We start from the raw sequence: 16,390 nt of genomic DNA, 5'->3' as shown, positions 1-16,390 counted from the left end.
ACGTCATAGCACTGGAGGCCATACAAGGTCTAAGCTTCATAGAATTCAAGATGCATCTTAAAGAGCATCTCCACCACTATGGAACTTTCTACGCCATCATTTGAACTACTCAAATCTGTCTTTAGAAGACACTATACCACTATCATTTGTGAGAACATCATTGATCTCTATTGTGATCCTATGAATATAAGGAATACAGTGATGGTAAACCCTTTGACCATATTGATGGCTGGATCTATATTGAATACATGAACCTTCATTATGGTGGAGCTATCCATTAGGTTATTTAGTATAATGGGGATCATATCTTGACTACCTTGAAGCCAGGACATTGTTGGGTTTCCAGTCCTGGTCTTGAGGGCCTTCATAGAGATGGATATAACTTAGCATTACCAGCAAATAGAGTACTGCCTTAAGAAACATTGTTTACATGTTGTCTCCACCAAAGAAATAACGATGTGCTCAATTTAATCTAAGGTATCAGTGAGGGGTGGACTGAGAATGAGTTGGGCTCACAGGCAATAATAGTGCTGCTTGGTGGTATAGCCATTAACTTATATATTTTTTTACTTTCAGGGCACCTGCAGCTGAGGAATTAGGATCTTCCAGCTTCAAAGAACTGAGCAAGAAAAAGAAAAAAGGGGAAAGAAAGTATAAAAAGGGAAAAAAAGGGAAAACTCCAGGGGGTGATGAGAAAAAAGTCAAAAAAAGGAAAAATGAGGGAAAAAATGCAAGTGACAAAGCCTCACGGAAGGGAAGGAAGGAAGGAAAGGGAAAGGTGACGAAGGAGAACTGAAGGAGCGGCAGATATTGATTGACAAGGCTGGAGAACGTCCGTGGTGGCTGGTGCAAAGACAAGAAGATAAGAAGCAAGTAAACTGGGAGACTGTATCTTCCTAACCCAGGGCACTGCCATGGGCACCGCAATGGCCCCTATACAAGCCTAAGAGACAAGGAACAAAAAGTTTAAAGGAACAGCAAAAAAATAAAAGAATAATAATCACTGGAGATGTGAAAAAATATGAAGGATAATATGAACCAAAGCATAACTGATCGACCAATAGAAATGAGAATATTATTGTATGTTAAGTTATACAGTCAACTATATATTGGGCCAGTCATTTCTAGAAAATACGCCGCTGAGCTATCTTAGAGAATAAATGAGTGTGGTTGACTACACTAGTAACAAAATAAAGATATTACATGTGAATGGTACAATGAGGCAGCTTCTAGTTGTATTGTCAAGGTTTCTTGCATATCGAAGCAATTGTCACATTGTTCTTGCAGGAAAAAAATTGTGAAACGCAAAGAAAGGCAGTTAATTAGGATGGAAGTGTTATTAAAATGTGCTGACTAAAACAAGGACCACAAGCTGAAGTTTTGAAAAAAAAAAATTTTTTTCATTTTGGATTTTTTAATTTTTTAATAAGTGACTCCATATATGCAGTTACTACGATATTTATGATTTTACTTATTATATTGAACAATTTTGATGCAATCAGGGTATGAGATAAAATTCAACTAGGTAAAAAAAAGTATAAAAAAAACCCTGTAAAGGGATATGCATGTCTGAAAGGTGGAAGTCCAGTGCTTCAACCCAGGGCTGCTTTAATCAAAGTCAAAAGACGTAGCTGCACGGGGCACCCCGCAATGCGTCACATGGTGATGATGTCATGCGTGAAGCCCCTCAGACTTGGGGAAGAAGTCGAGAAGAGAAGTTGTGCGCAGGCTGGTTTCTGAAGGACATCTGAGGCAGACCCTCTGGGAGTATCCGAGGCCCTTGTTGGCTCCAGTGGCAGGCAATCTGAGAGGCACGTGAGGCTGAGGCACGGTATGGGGTCATCTGTGGTTGACACTCGGGTAGAATTGTCTCTAGAAGGCCCTCTGGGGGCATCTCAGGCTGAGGAACTGTATGGGGGCATTTGTGGCTGGCACATATGGCCAGCACATTGTCTGGGTAAAAAAAGGCAATGAGATCAATTTGCCCAGCACGCCGCATAACGTACTACGGTTACTTTAGCACGCCACATTATTTTCGCTCTAGCCGGGGCAAGGGTCCCTCTAATGTCACCTTTGCAATGAGCCCACCATAAAATGGCCCTGCCCAAACCTATTGGGAGAATAGAGGTCCACTTTCCGCCATTGTGCAGAATCCTGGTAGGGGTAAGACTCTACTATAGGAGGACTCTCAGATATCAGACATTTATGGCCGATCCTGGAGGCTGCCGGAGTCAGATGTGCACAGAAGATCTGACATGGGACACGTAATGGAGATATTTCCGCATTAATTATATTAAATGTGAAACTTAAGGAAACTGTGAGACTAAGAAAAGGGCATTAGTGATATTTGTTCTTAGGTTTACGTCAATGTTTTCTGTAGTCGCAGGTGAAATAGATAAAGAGATGCGACTAATCACCAGCCGTTGTACTGATAATCGTGCAGTGGGGGTGGGCGCGCTACCGGCCATCCATAACCCCTTCCTTAACCCCTTCAACTGCCGCTTGTACCTACTTTTTTAACCCCCTCCTACTCTCCTCTCCCATGCACTGGATGTAAATATTGTGTCAATGGTAACAGAGTAATCTTTTCTGGAAACCTTGTTCATAGGGGGAACGTATTCTACAGTCGTGAGAATGTTTCTTGGAGATGGTCTTCATCGTTTACATTGTATCTCGTGAAAACGCAAGTTCTATGATCTTAACAATATGTGGTGGGAGCAGCGAGTTCACAGTTTGTGCACAACTAATATTTAAGGCCTCATGCACACGGCCGTAATAGTTTTTACGGTCTGCAAATACGTATCCGACGGCTACATGTCCGTAGCCGTCCGCAACTGCGGAATTATCCATAGACTTCTATGGACGAGTCCGTGCCGCAATTGCGGACAAGAATAGGACATGTTCTATATTTTGCAGATCATTTCTACGGCCCAGACACATATCCGTAAATATACGGAAAGGTGTCCATGGCGGTCCGCAATTTCAGCCGTAATTATGGTTGAAAATGACGGTGGTGTGCATGGGGCCTAATACTTTCATGTCCTTGTTTCAATCAGCACCTTAACGGGACCTGTCCCCTCCCCTGACATGTCTTAGTAAATACTTGTATTACCCATCAGATCAGAAATCGGGAGCATCTTTTCTTAGAACTCTGCATTGTGCCGTTCTTCTGTAACTCCTCCTAGAAATGTATGAATAAATTGATAACTGGGTGGTACTATTCCCCTTGTCGGAGAGACGTGTCCCTACCTAGTCTGACATATTCAGCACTGATTGGACAGTGTCAGTCTGTGTGGAGGCACACCCACAACTGGTAAGATGCACTTGTCAATTTATTCATAAATTTCTAGGAGGAATAACAGAGGAACGGTACAATGCAAAGTTCTATAAAAAGATGCTCCAGAATTGTCATTTTATGGGGAATACAAGTATTTACTAAAACCAACATGCCAGGAGAGGAAACAAGTCCTCTTTAATATAAAATATTAAAGGGGTCCTGAAGACAACCCCTTCTCTAAAGACAGTTGCCCCAGCAATCAGCTGATTGCCGCGGGTCGGCCATACATATTTGCGGGGTAATTGTAATATTACATCTCAACCATTCAAATGCATAGTCAGACATGTAATGAGCCACTCTACGCTCTGACTCATAGAAGGAGTCCCAGTGGTGTAATAATGAGAGTAGAGGATGCAGTTGCACCTGGGTCCTGGAGGGGGCGCCCAAGGTCCCTCTGCCCCTATGAGGAAACCAGTACTAAAAATGATGTTATAGTTTGGGGGCTCTCTTGCAGATTTTGCATTGGAGCTTCTGCCCCCCCCCCACCCTCTATGACATCCAGATGCCCTAATAGGATATATGGACAGGGGTTGTCTTGATGATCATCCCCTTTAATTTATTTCCATGACTCTTCTACTTGATTGTGAATGTGACGGTAGAAGAAGCTGAACCTGCAGAGGTGGTTGCTACGTTTTGAACAATTTACACAAAGAGCTAATTTATTACTTTAAGCGATTTATATTTTTTTATTTACAGAGTCGTTATTTGTTACCATGGTGATTGTAGATTGTATATTTTGCTTCTGTAAAATTGTACAATGTATTTAAAATAAACTGATCTGTGAGAATCCAACCTCTGACGCGCTTCGCTTATTGTAAGAAGTGGTTTTTTTGGAGCTGGGGTAATTTCTGTGTGACTGCAGTTATACCTAATATTGGGCTATTAGACCATGACACACGTCGCAGGCGTCCAGGAAGCTGAGATATGCGGAGCTGTTGTGCAGAGTCCTGAGACTGTAGAACTGACAGAGCGAGCGCTGAGCGACATTTATCTATAGTGTCGGAAAAGGTGGGGAAAAATTGGACAAAATGAGACAAATTTACCAAATTTGGCGTACGTGGCATCATATATCCGGTGCAGCTCGCTAGTCAATAAACTTCTCTTCCTTACATCACCTTATGGCTGGTGAACAGACGCGCCAATAAATGGCGCACAGCTTTAATAAATTTGGTATTTTTAGGGTTCCACTTTCTTTCTACATCGTCTGGGTAGTTGAAAAAAAGGATAAAAAATGCATAATAAATTTGGCGCACTCCGCGTACTCCATGCATTTTTCTTACTAAATGTCCCGCACTACGTTTATCGCTGATTTTTCCCTAGAAGTCAAAGAAAATGGAGGCTGTTGTCGACTCTTTAGGGCCTCCTTCACCCATTTTTTTGCAGTGTTTTTATTTTGTTTAAAAAAAATAATTAAAACCGCCATTTTTTTTATTTTTTATTTAACGGTACATGCGTGTTTTTTTATGGAATTTTTTGGGCGATTTTTAAACATAGTGAGTTTCAGTACCTTCATTTTTACAGGCATTTTTCACATTTTGCAAATCGCGTGATTCAAAGTTCAAAGATTCCTCTTTGCTCCACATTATTTATTCTGAAAAAATACCATAAAAAAAGCGCCAGACATTTATCCAGGCAAAAAAAACAACTGAAAAAATAAACCACAACAATGGAGAAAAATGCCACTAACTGGTTAAAAAAAAATACCCAAAAAAAACAGACAGGCAATAGAAAAAAACACCACCGTAAAAAAAAACAAAAAAAACCGTACCGCTTGTAGTGCATTTAATATTTCCCGATTGACTTACGGCTAACATCTGGCGGTGGCTTTTTTTGCCCAAAAAAATGTTTTGCTAAAAAAAAAAAAAGTGTTTCCTCCATGTCACAGGCTAAAACAATCTCTACAGTGTGAAGACCCCAACATACAGCTCCCCATATCTCAGCTTCCAGTACCCCTGTGAGTGTGCTCGGGGGCGGTGGGATATTAGGGTTAGCGGTGCCAGTATCCGTATCACCTTACCGCTGGCCGACGATTTCCATAATTTTGCATCTCTGACATGATGGAATGAGTGGCGCCCACCACAAAGAGCGGGGTCAGAGCCTGGGGGTATCGGAAATGTCAGACTAGTGCCAAAACGGTTTGGGCGCATTGGGAGAAGTGTGAAGCCAGCATTTGGCAATTGGGGGCGCCCCAGCTCACGCCCCCTGTCTCTATGACATGTTAAAGGGACGGTATTCTGCGTTTGCTAATGTTCTCCGGCATATAACAGGTTAAATATATTTGCAGCGGAGAATATAACATGGCAGAAAACCTCAGTGCACAATAACATTTTTCCCTATCAGTCATTATTTTCATGTTCCATTCCATCGGGTTATACAATATGAGACACAAAACAATCCCGGATCTCTCAGTTACATGGAATAAAAAGAGCTGAACAGCCAGAGCGCACACAGCGACACGGAGACGGGGGGCGGCCAGCAGCCCAAAGACCTGGAGAAGGGGGTGTCCATTAGAAAATCATGGCTGCTTCATCCCAAACAGCTCCACACCTCTTCATAGGTGGTGTCTGGTATTGCAGGTCAGCTCCATTGAAGTGAATGGAGATGAGCTGCAATACCACACACAACCTGTGGACAGGTGTGGCGCTGTGTTTAAAAAAAAACAAGCATGTTTTTCTAATCCTGGACAACCCCTTTATTGTTAGATTGAGCTCCTATTCATCTCTGTGAATTAGACCAACTCATGTGCCCATATAATGCCCTACAAATCCGCCATCTAAAATACAACTACTCCTTCCACTATCCTAATGGTCTCCTTCCCCTCCTCACATCATGACACCCTCCCTGTCGCATGCAGTCCTGTCCTCACTAACATCATCGCGTGTGTGCCCCCCACAAGGATTAGCACACTTGCCTTCTGAAATACTCTGTGCTGCTGGAGAACCTCCTCCTTCTACTATGTAACTCTCAGTCTGTGATCTCCCACTTGTCTCCATCCCCTTCCTCACATCATAACACTGCCCCTGTCATATACAGCCCTGTCCTCACTAACAGTTCACTGCCTCCAATGTAATCAATACAATCCTCTCCTGAAACACTCTGTGCTGCTGGGGACCCTGCTCTTTGCACTATGTAACTCTCAGTCTGTGATCTTCCACTTGTCCCCCAATCCTATCCTTACATTATGACACTGCCCCTGTCCTCACTAACATCATCATATATGAGGACGGAGCTGCCCCGTGTGCCCTTAGGTGATAAATTCGCTTTAAAGACACATGTAAATCTAGACAAAAATCGTAAAAGTATTGTATAAAATAAGAAAAAGGATTTTTTTTCAAACAGCGCCACCACATGTTAGTGGTTGTGTCTGGTATTGCACCTGGATTGGACTGAGCTGAAATACTAGACACAGATAATAGACATTGGATGGTGATTTCTCTTGGAAAATAAAATGCATTTTTCCTATCTGAGACTTGTCCTTTAAGATTACAGCTCAACGTGTCTGTACGTTTGGTGCCCCTCTGTATTGAGTTGCCACCCCGTAGTCTCTGAGGTTGTAGCCTATACAATAACCTATAGAGATCTTCGAATCCAGATTTCCATTGAGCTGTAGGCCTGAGTCCAGGCGAGGGTTAAGTAGCGCAGTGTGACATAGGTGAGCGCGGTCACGTTGCGCTATATCCGGTACTTGAGACAATGGACTTGTAACTGTAGCAGATTTTTACATACGTGGATTTTTTTTTAGCAATTAGTGGTTAATGATTAGACACGGCTCTCCTGACACGGTGCAGGAACGAGCTGGTCCCGGCAGGTCTCATCCTGCTCCGCACCCCTTGCTGGGATTTCATGTTGCCTCTGTGGGTCAGGTACTCAATGACCGAGCAGGAAATGCTGCAGAGAGTGCCAGGCTGTGGGGCACATAGGATACAGCGCTGGCACAATGCACCGGGCACTTACCTGTGCTCAGTTCTTGATAATCTTTAATCTCTTCCTAGATGTTGTGAACATTTCCGTTAGTAGCACCTAAAACCCCAAGATCTGCATACCCCCTCCCCCCCCAAATTGGTAAAAACACACACACACACACACACTCACACACACACACACACACACACACACACACACACACACACACACACACACTCACACTCACACACACCGGGAGATGTTTCACATTTCTGAGTACCACCATAAGAGGGCAAACCACAGTCCTCCCATAAAGGTGACACCCTCAGTCCTCCCATAATATCAGTCAGAGTCCTCCCATAATAGTAAGAAAGCCACAGTCCTCCCGTAACAGGTTATCGCTTTTGTGTGCATTATCAAACTTTTGTGGTCACGGTGGTGACGTCACTATGTGTACTATCCCTGCACTGTGGCGTCACTATGTGTACTATCCCTGCACCGTGACGTCACTATGTGTACTATCCCTGCACTGTGGCGTCACTATGTGTACTATCCCTGCACTGTGACGTCAATGTGTGTACTATCCCTGCGCTGTGACGTCACTGTGTACTATCCCTGCGCTGTGACGTCACTGTGTGTACTATCCCTGCGCTGTGACGTCACTGTGTGTACTATCCCTGCACTGTGACGTCACTATGTGTACTATCCCTGCACTGTGACGTCAATGTGTGTACTATCCCTGCGCTGTGACGTCACTGTGTGTACTATCCCTGCGCTGTGACGTCACTGTGTGTACTATCCCTGCGCTGTGACGTCACTGTGTGTACTATCCCTGCGCTGTGACGTCACTGTGTGTACTATCCCTGCGCTGTGACGTCACTGTGTGTACTATCCCTGCGCTGTGACGTCACTGTGTGTACTAATCCTGCGCTGTGACGTCACTGTGTGTACTAATCCTGCGCTGTGACGTCACTGTGTGTACTATCCCTGCGCTGTGACGTCACTGTGTGTACTATCCCTGCGCTGTGACGTCACTGTGTGTACTATCCCTGCGCTGTGACGTCACTGTGTGTACTATCCCTGCCCTGTGACGTCACGGTGTGCACTATCTCTGCGCTGTGGCGTCACTGTGTGTACTATCTCTGCGCTGTGACATCACTGTGTACTATCCCTGCGCTGTGACGTCACGGTGTGCACTATCCCTGCGCTGTGACGTCACGGTGTGCACTATCCCTGCGCTGTGACGTCACTGTGTGCACTATCCCTGCGCTGTGACGTCACTGTGTGTACTATCCCTGCGCTGTGACGTCACTGTGTGTACTATCCCTGCGCTGTGACATCACTGTGTGTACTATCCCTGCGCTGTGACGTCACTGTGTGTACTATCCCTGCGCTGTGACGTCACTGTGTGTACTATCCCTGTGTATTAAGGGTAACAATATAATCAAACTTTTATGTTCTGTACTTGTTGCCGATAGTAGTCATGGTGGAGTGGGACCCCATTACAAATTTTGCTATGGGGCCCCATGGTTATGTGTTACACCCCTTCATGTGCCCTTAAGAGGGTAATCAGAGAGATAAGCCACAAGATTGATAACCCTAAAAGTGGAAAGAATAGGAATGAGATATATCGTAATATAATATTCCAGTGCGTATAATATGGAGATCACTGAAATCTGGTCACATATATTTTATGGGCAAAGCAAGACGCGGCGGAGGGTGCGGAGGACGCGGAGGACGATATCTGCGGTGGTCAACTGGTCTGAAATCTTCTAAATGCAGCAGGAACAGCATTTCATTACCTTCTTCTGCGCTGTTTGATATACGGACGCCGGACGCTCACAGATTATTGGTGGAGTCAAAGACAAATTATAAAATGATAAAAGTAGTACCCTGTGATTTGAGAGTTACAGACCAGATTGTTTCTTTACCTCTCAAATTGGTAAACCTGGAGGGGGGGGGGGGGGTCTGCCTTGGCTTTCTTGAATCTGTGATTTTCCAAACGCTCAGATTTTCATGGGCTGGAAGCTGTTGTTTTGTCATCATAGACACAGCAATTATCAGCGGTCACCACTAGGGGGAGCAGATTTGCTTGGTGCATAATGCTTTATTATTGAGTTCTATGGGAGCTGTATAAACACGACATCAGTTTGCTCCCCCTAGTGGTGAATTCAGGTAGTTAGAATTTTATCATGTAACTATGACTATGCAGGTACTTTGGAGCTCTGAATCTGAAAAATGGTCCTCCGACCCTTATAACCGTATATTATAAAATTAATCAGCACAGAATTTTGGATCTTAAAATGATATTGCGTTCAAAGGTGGACATTCACTTAATGATGTGCGTTTGCGGCCACCATCATGGAGTGAGACACAATAGATGTTAATATCTGATCTGTGCATTAAAGCAGCTGCATACGTACCTGAAATTAAGACTATGGATGTGGGGGAACCGAGCAAAGGACGCTGCAGTTTATTTGATCCTTTTTATAGTTGACGGAAGGATAAGAGGCAGCTCACCGGCGGTGATGTCAGTCCGGTTATCAGCACGGCGTGGCGGCCAGGAAGCCAGGGGCATTATTGAACTCTTACAAGGAGGGGAGGACGTCGATTGAGGAGGTTACATAGGGACAGAAGGTCCGTGGAAGGAAAGAGTGAACAGGAGGACAAGGTAGAATAAGACGGAGGTGAGAGGAGAGCGGAGGAGAGCGCTGGCCCCCGTAGAGCTGACGACTGCCAGACTGCTCCCCTTCGTGGTTACACGCGGCATCTTAAACCCACATCCCCAGACCACAGAGAACACACAGAGCCGCCCAGCAAAACAAGACGGATATTAAAAATAATCACAGTAAGGTCCTTGGAAAAGTTCAAAACGACCTGATCACCTATATATATATATATATAAAGCAAAAGCAAACAGGGGTTTGAGGCCGGGAGGCGGGTGTGTCCGAGGGGGGCTGGGGAGGGGGCCACTCAATGAAGACCTTTTACTTGCCAGAGGATTAATAGAGACATAGAGATGACTACACAGATTATCAAATACATCTAGTCAATAGGTGATACCGGTGAGCAAATACACATGATAGATTAGATAGATAGATAGATAGATAGATAGATAGATATGAGATAGATAGATAGATAGATAGATAGATAGATAGATAGATAGATAGATAGATAGATAGATAGATAGATAGATAGATAGATAGATATGAGATAGATATGAGATAGATATGAGATAGATAGATAGATAGATAGATAGATAGATAGATAGATAGATAGATAGATAGATAGATAGATAGATAGATAGATAGATAGATAGATAGATAGATAGATAGATATGAGATAGATAGATACAAGATAGATAGATAGATAGATAGATAGATAGATAGATAGATAGATAGATAGATAGATAGATAGATAGATAGATAGATATGAGATAGATAGATAGATAGATAGATAGATAGATACTTTAGGTTTGGTTGGCAGATCAGGAGGCTTAGATAAAAATGTGAAAAAAAAGACCATATTTTGATTTCCTATTTTTCCATTAGAATCGTCACTTTTTGCCTCCTTGTTGGCGACTTGTGGCATTGGATAATATTCCCGGCTCCGGGTCCGGCAGGGAAGAGGTGAACGCTGTGGATTTGAGGACCTTCTGTTCTGAGAAATCCCATTGATGAAGACCTTGGTGAAATCAGAGCAGCGGGCAGCTCGCCTGGCACCGCGCCCCCCACCACAGGCCGCTCTGTGCCCAGCTCAATATTTGTGATGGCGTCTTGTTTACGTTACTGATTTTTATTTGTGGCTTGTGGGATGCGGGCAGCGCCATTCTTGGGATGGATCTATTTGTAAGCGCCCGTGGCCAGCGCTATTTATTCTGTCCTGTCCCTCTCCGGGGCTTCGCCTTATTTTAGGTTTAGGGTAAACATGGGACTATTTCAGCCGCGCTTCCACTACATGTCATAGAAAAAAATCACAATGACTAATAAAAGATCAACAACGGCGACTTTATAGACGGCGAATACAAACGGAAGCGAGAATAACACAAACTGATGAATACGTGCGTTCTACTGACTGGTTGTAATAACGCAGGACGTTTTTTAGGGCAAATTCACCCACTGAAAGCAAGATGGAGGCACCTGGCGCTAAGGAACGGCTAGCAAGGAGCCATTTTAAGGGTCTCATTTTGTCAAAACTGTCAAAAAAGTTGGCGTTGTTGCCCATAGCAACCGCTGCCCATAGAAAAGCTGAATTTGGTTGCTATGGGCAACAAGCCCAGGTTTTTACGACTGATTTGATAAATTGACAGGCGTGGCGCTATTTCTGGTAGAAAGCCGCCATGTTTTCTAATACTTCATAACCTCTAAGTATTGTATGCAAGTTTTGCAACTTTGTGTTTCAGTGGCTAGCTATTTTCTAGATCTCTGCTTACTGTCAGGGAATGGAAGCAATCAACTGAGAACTTATTCTGATTTAGTCCTGCTCACACAGCTGCAGTTTGTTATTAAGAGAAACGTCTGCTGTGTTTGTATGCTGGGTAAAACTCACAGAGGATTTCCAAGACTGATACATTGTAACAAACTGCCGCTCTGACCAGTATTGAATATAAGTGTGTTGGAGTAAACTGCAACGAATTTATTAAGTGGCGCATACATTTGTCGTATTTTTGACTGTCCTAAAGACACCATAATTTACACCATTTTCTGGCATAAATGATAGTAAATCTGTCAGACCGATATCGGTAACGCCCCACCCTGCCTAACAACGCCCCTTTTTCTCACCACTTTTGAAAAGTGGGGACAGGAGTGAAAAGACGCAAATTTTAGCACAAATATGACGTGCGCCAAAATGTGTGATTTTTATTTTTTTTTTAACACCAGAAAACCGGCATAAATCATTTTATAAATTTTCTCCAATATGTTTCCATCCACTGACAGCAAGCAGTGATCTTTGAGATGGTGAAGAATCATAGAGTTGCAGAATTGTGCATTCTACAACATGGACAACCCATTGAAAGGGTAACTAAACGTCCAAAAAAAACTTTTGACATGTCATAGCAACACATCAGAAGTTTGATTGGTGGGGGGTCCGTGCACTGAGACCCCCACCAATCGCTAAAACGAAGCGGCAGAAGCGCTCGGGTGATAACTGTGCCGCTTAGTTTCTGATTGGCTGTCCTTGGATTGCCGAGCGAGCGGTGTATGGACTCATAGACTTTCTATTGAGCCCGAGGAAAGCCGATCAGAAACTAAACGGCACAACCCTCACCCGAGCGATCGTTTAGCGATCGATGGGGGTCTCAATGCTCGGACCCCCACTAATCAAAAGTTTTAAATTGTCACTATGACAGGTCAAAAGTTCTTTAAAAGTTTAGTTACCCTTTAACAGCCTTAATGTTTGAGTTTATTGCTGCGATGACGTTTCTCTTTAGATTCCTAACCCACTTTTTCTTTTCCTTTTTATCCAGAACATTCTGCGGCAGCAAAGACCGGAGGCTGCTTCCCGGGGACGGCCATGGCCACCTCATCCTCCGGTGAAAAGATTCCCATCTCAGAACTTCTCCCCGGCACGAAGGTCCTGGCCATGGACAGCGATGGCCGCACCACATTCAGTGACTTTATGACCTTTTTGGATCAAGATCCCAAATCTGAGCATCTGTTCCAGGTGATCACGACCGTGGACCCACCCCGAAGGCTTTCCCTGACCCCAACTCATCTCATCTTTGTAGCGGACAATGGTTCCACGCCGGCTGCGGAATACAAAGCTGTATTTGCTAGTCAAGTAAGACCCGGCCAATATATCCTGGTGTCTGGGGCACCGGGTCTTGTGCCCGCTACAGTCACCTCAGTAAGTTTGGAGATAGACACTGGAGTTTTTGCCCCTCTCACCCAACATGGGACGATTTTGGTGGATGACGTCGTAGTTTCTTGTTTTGCCCTGGTACAAAAACAGAGGCTGGCACAGGTAGCTTATTGGCCTCTGCGGGTACTATACAGTCTAGGCGCAATGGTGGGAAATGAGACATCTCAAGAGGTGGGCATTCACTGGTATAGTCGGTTCTTGTACCAGTTGGGTCGAATGGTCTTGAACCAGAATGAGTTCCATCCACAGGGGCTCCTCCAACTGGAAAGTTGAGCTTCACCTGAGAGAGTTGAACATTGAGATGACCCTGAACTGTATCCTACAAGGGGCGACTATCCGTCTTGTCCCGCGTCGTCTACTGACCTACAAGAAGAGGAATAGAGGTTCTACAGAACGAGGAGGTCATATCCTTCTTGACCTGGATTTGGGTCCTGGTCATATGCGGGAGATCCTCCAGTTTTCATTGATAATGATGACCGGTCCTTCTTTCCATGGTGTCCATCAGCAACGACGAAGAAAGACTGCACTGAATTAGTCCATGTGTCTCCCCCTGGATGTCATGAACCCTAAGGTACCAAGAAGTCCTCAAGGTCGAGAAGGTTCCTTCAATAGCACTTACCTTAACGTTATCAGGAATGGTTCTACACAACTGGGGCATTACCAGAACCGTCTCATCACGGGCAACTTAGGATTCTCACTACCAAACCAAGCCAACCGCTGGGTCTTCATTAGAAGAACCAAGAGGTCAAGGACGGGCGATGCCTAAATTGTCAAGGTACTGACCGAAGCCGGAACCAACCCAAATGTTTACCCAAAGAAAGAGCGGACATAGAACTTTCTACCTTCAGTTGGGGGTGACCCAGGTGTAGCATCTCACAGTAGAGACACCAGAACTTATGTATTGGTACAGGTGACATGTCAGGGTGGTACAGTCCAGAGAGCGGAGGGGCAAATCATGAGACATACGGCATTAACCCATTGTATGCAGATTGCCTGGACTGTTTGCTTCCAGTCTACAGCTTGACTAGGTCTTATGTTAAATCAATTCTTCCGGTGCCGAGGATCCGGAACAATGAACTGGTGTACGCCTACGCCGGCACAGGATGAATTCACGTCTGTGTACCGGTAATGAACGTCTTCCAGGGAGAGATTGTTACATGCCCCCTCCCCCACATGAAAGATACGGACTGATGTCGCCGCCCCCCCCCCCCCGCTGCCACCGCCATATTTATTTTATTATTATGTAACTGTGTATTATAGGTGTATAAATGTTCCTTGTTTATATATATAAATATATAAGACAAAGTTATTAATATTATATTCCTGCCAGGAGGGAAAAGAACGGTTTTTGAGGGTCACGTGATTTAGAACATGATAAAAGTTCTGGGGGTTCTGCGGGATGTCGGGGTAACGCTCGGAATAGCATCATTGCACCCGGGCAGAGAATTGATTCAAGCACATTTTCAGCTCAGGTCTGCCAATAAATAAAAGAACATTCTGACTCATGGGCCGTTTGTGTTTTTCTACAAATATTAAATTCGGGAAGATGGAAAGTTTCACAAGAGGGTCAAATATATTTTAGGAGGACCGTCCAGTTTTATGTAAATCAAGTTTAATAATTGTATAGCGAAAAGTTCTCCAACTTTCTAATACGCTTTGTCTTAATGCTTCACCATTTTCAGGATCTCTGCTTGCTGTCAGTGAAAGGGGATATTTTGAGGTTTTGGTAGATAAACTGTCTCTGAATGGGAGTTCAATAAAAACGAAAGCTAAAAACTCCCAAAAAACCCCAGTGTGAACCCAGCCTAAAGCCCCATGCACACAACCGTAGAATTCGTCCGTAATTGCGGGCCGTAATTGCGGTCTGCAATTACGGACCCATTCATTTCTATTGACCACGGACACCTTCCCATATGTTTACAGGAAGGTGTCCGGGACGTAGAAAGCCGCCGCAAAAGATAGGACATGTCCTATATTTTGCTTTTTACGGATCGTGCTCCCATGCTTTGTATGGGAGCACGAGCCAAAAATGCGGGTGGCTGCCTGCGGCCGTCGGCCATGCCCACAATCACGGGCAGTGATTACGGGCACGGCTCTGTGCATGAGGCCTAATACATCTCACAGCTGAAGTATTGTCACAATTGTGTCTAGACAATCTTCTCTGAGCTAAACAGCAGGATTCCAGACTATTTCATTTGACCTGCACTGATACATTGTAACAAACTAACAGGACTGGAGAGAGATTTGAGCCATTGATGTGTCTGGCTGTCTAGACTGTATGCAATTGTAACAAACCCTCAGCTGTTAGGTATGTATGGAAATACACAAGAATGTTCCCATTCACAGTCAGCAAGCAGAGATCTTGCAAATAGTGAAGAATTAAAACACAAAGTATATTAGAAAGTTGCAGAACTTTTCCTTATACACTTATTAAGCTTGATTTACATAAAAGAAGGAAACTTTTAAGGCTGAGGTGTACGTTACCTTGTGTACTAGCGGATTGTGTTTTTAGCAATTCCCTGCTGATGTAATGTTAGTTTTCTTCAGCTAGAATAGAGAAGGTCCTCGACCAACAATGTGATATTAGGCCGATGCTCTGCAATCTGTGGCTCTCCAGCTGTTGCAAAATTACAACCTATGATGGGAGTTGTAGTTTTGCATAAGCTGGAGTGCAACTGCATTAGAAAATATTGATGATAATGACCCTTTCTATCATAACTGCTATTTTTAGAGATATGATCTTATAAAAGGTAGAAGTTGATAGACTCAGACCGTATCAGTGACAGCTCAGACCTCTGTGACATAAGACATAACCCCGGGGATCACCTGCAGGTGCCCACAGGTGCATCCTTTGCCTTGGAGAAGAATTTTGCTATTGAAATGACTCTACTGCCACCTTGAGGCGCTCACTGGTATTACACATCAAAGTGAATGAAGTTCGCAACTCACCATTTATTCTTTCATACTTGAATTTAACAAGATTAACGCACTATGAAAAATTACACGAGCCCTGGAATAACATGCAGACTCCATGGAGACATCTCACGGCTGAGATGAACCCATAGCCCTGAAGCTGCCAGATATTAAGTCGCCTTATATTCACTGACCAAAGAACACTCTGATGTTGCTTTAGGTTTTATTGGCATCATAAGAGAAAAACGCACTCACATAGATCGCATTCAGACATGGCGGATTTGTCTCAGAAACACAACGGAAAATATCTGCTATGTCTGAACATGGTCTTATAAAATATAATACAGTGTTTTAGAGACTTTGGCATTTGTTTTG

At 44.0% G+C, this 16,390-nt stretch overlaps 1 protein-coding gene across 2 annotated transcripts in view; it reads left to right on the top strand.

The window, feature by feature from the left end:
* IHH (Indian hedgehog signaling molecule) overlaps window positions 1-14,607 on the top strand; it is a 73,595-nt gene extending 58,988 nt beyond the window's left edge. Inside the window, exon 3 of one of the 2 annotated variants that reach the window (XM_075829120.1) lies at window positions 12,708-14,607. In XM_075829120.1, coding sequence (XP_075685235.1) covers window positions 12,708-13,375 — 668 coding nt within the window. In that variant the 3' untranslated portion in view covers window positions 13,376-14,607. Of the gene's footprint in view, window positions 1-576; window positions 4,117-12,707 lie in introns of those variants that run through there. The other variant, XM_075829121.1, reaches the window with a different exon arrangement.
* The last annotated feature ends 1,783 nt before the right edge of the window (window positions 14,608-16,390 follow it).

The sequence above is a fragment of the Rhinoderma darwinii genome, chromosome 6 (assembly GCF_050947455.1).
Source record: "Rhinoderma darwinii isolate aRhiDar2 chromosome 6, aRhiDar2.hap1, whole genome shotgun sequence".
Classification (NCBI taxonomy): Eukaryota; Metazoa; Chordata; class Amphibia; order Anura; family Rhinodermatidae; genus Rhinoderma; species Rhinoderma darwinii.
Note: the sequence above shows the minus strand (reverse complement) of the source record. Positions and strands in the feature narration are given on the sequence as shown.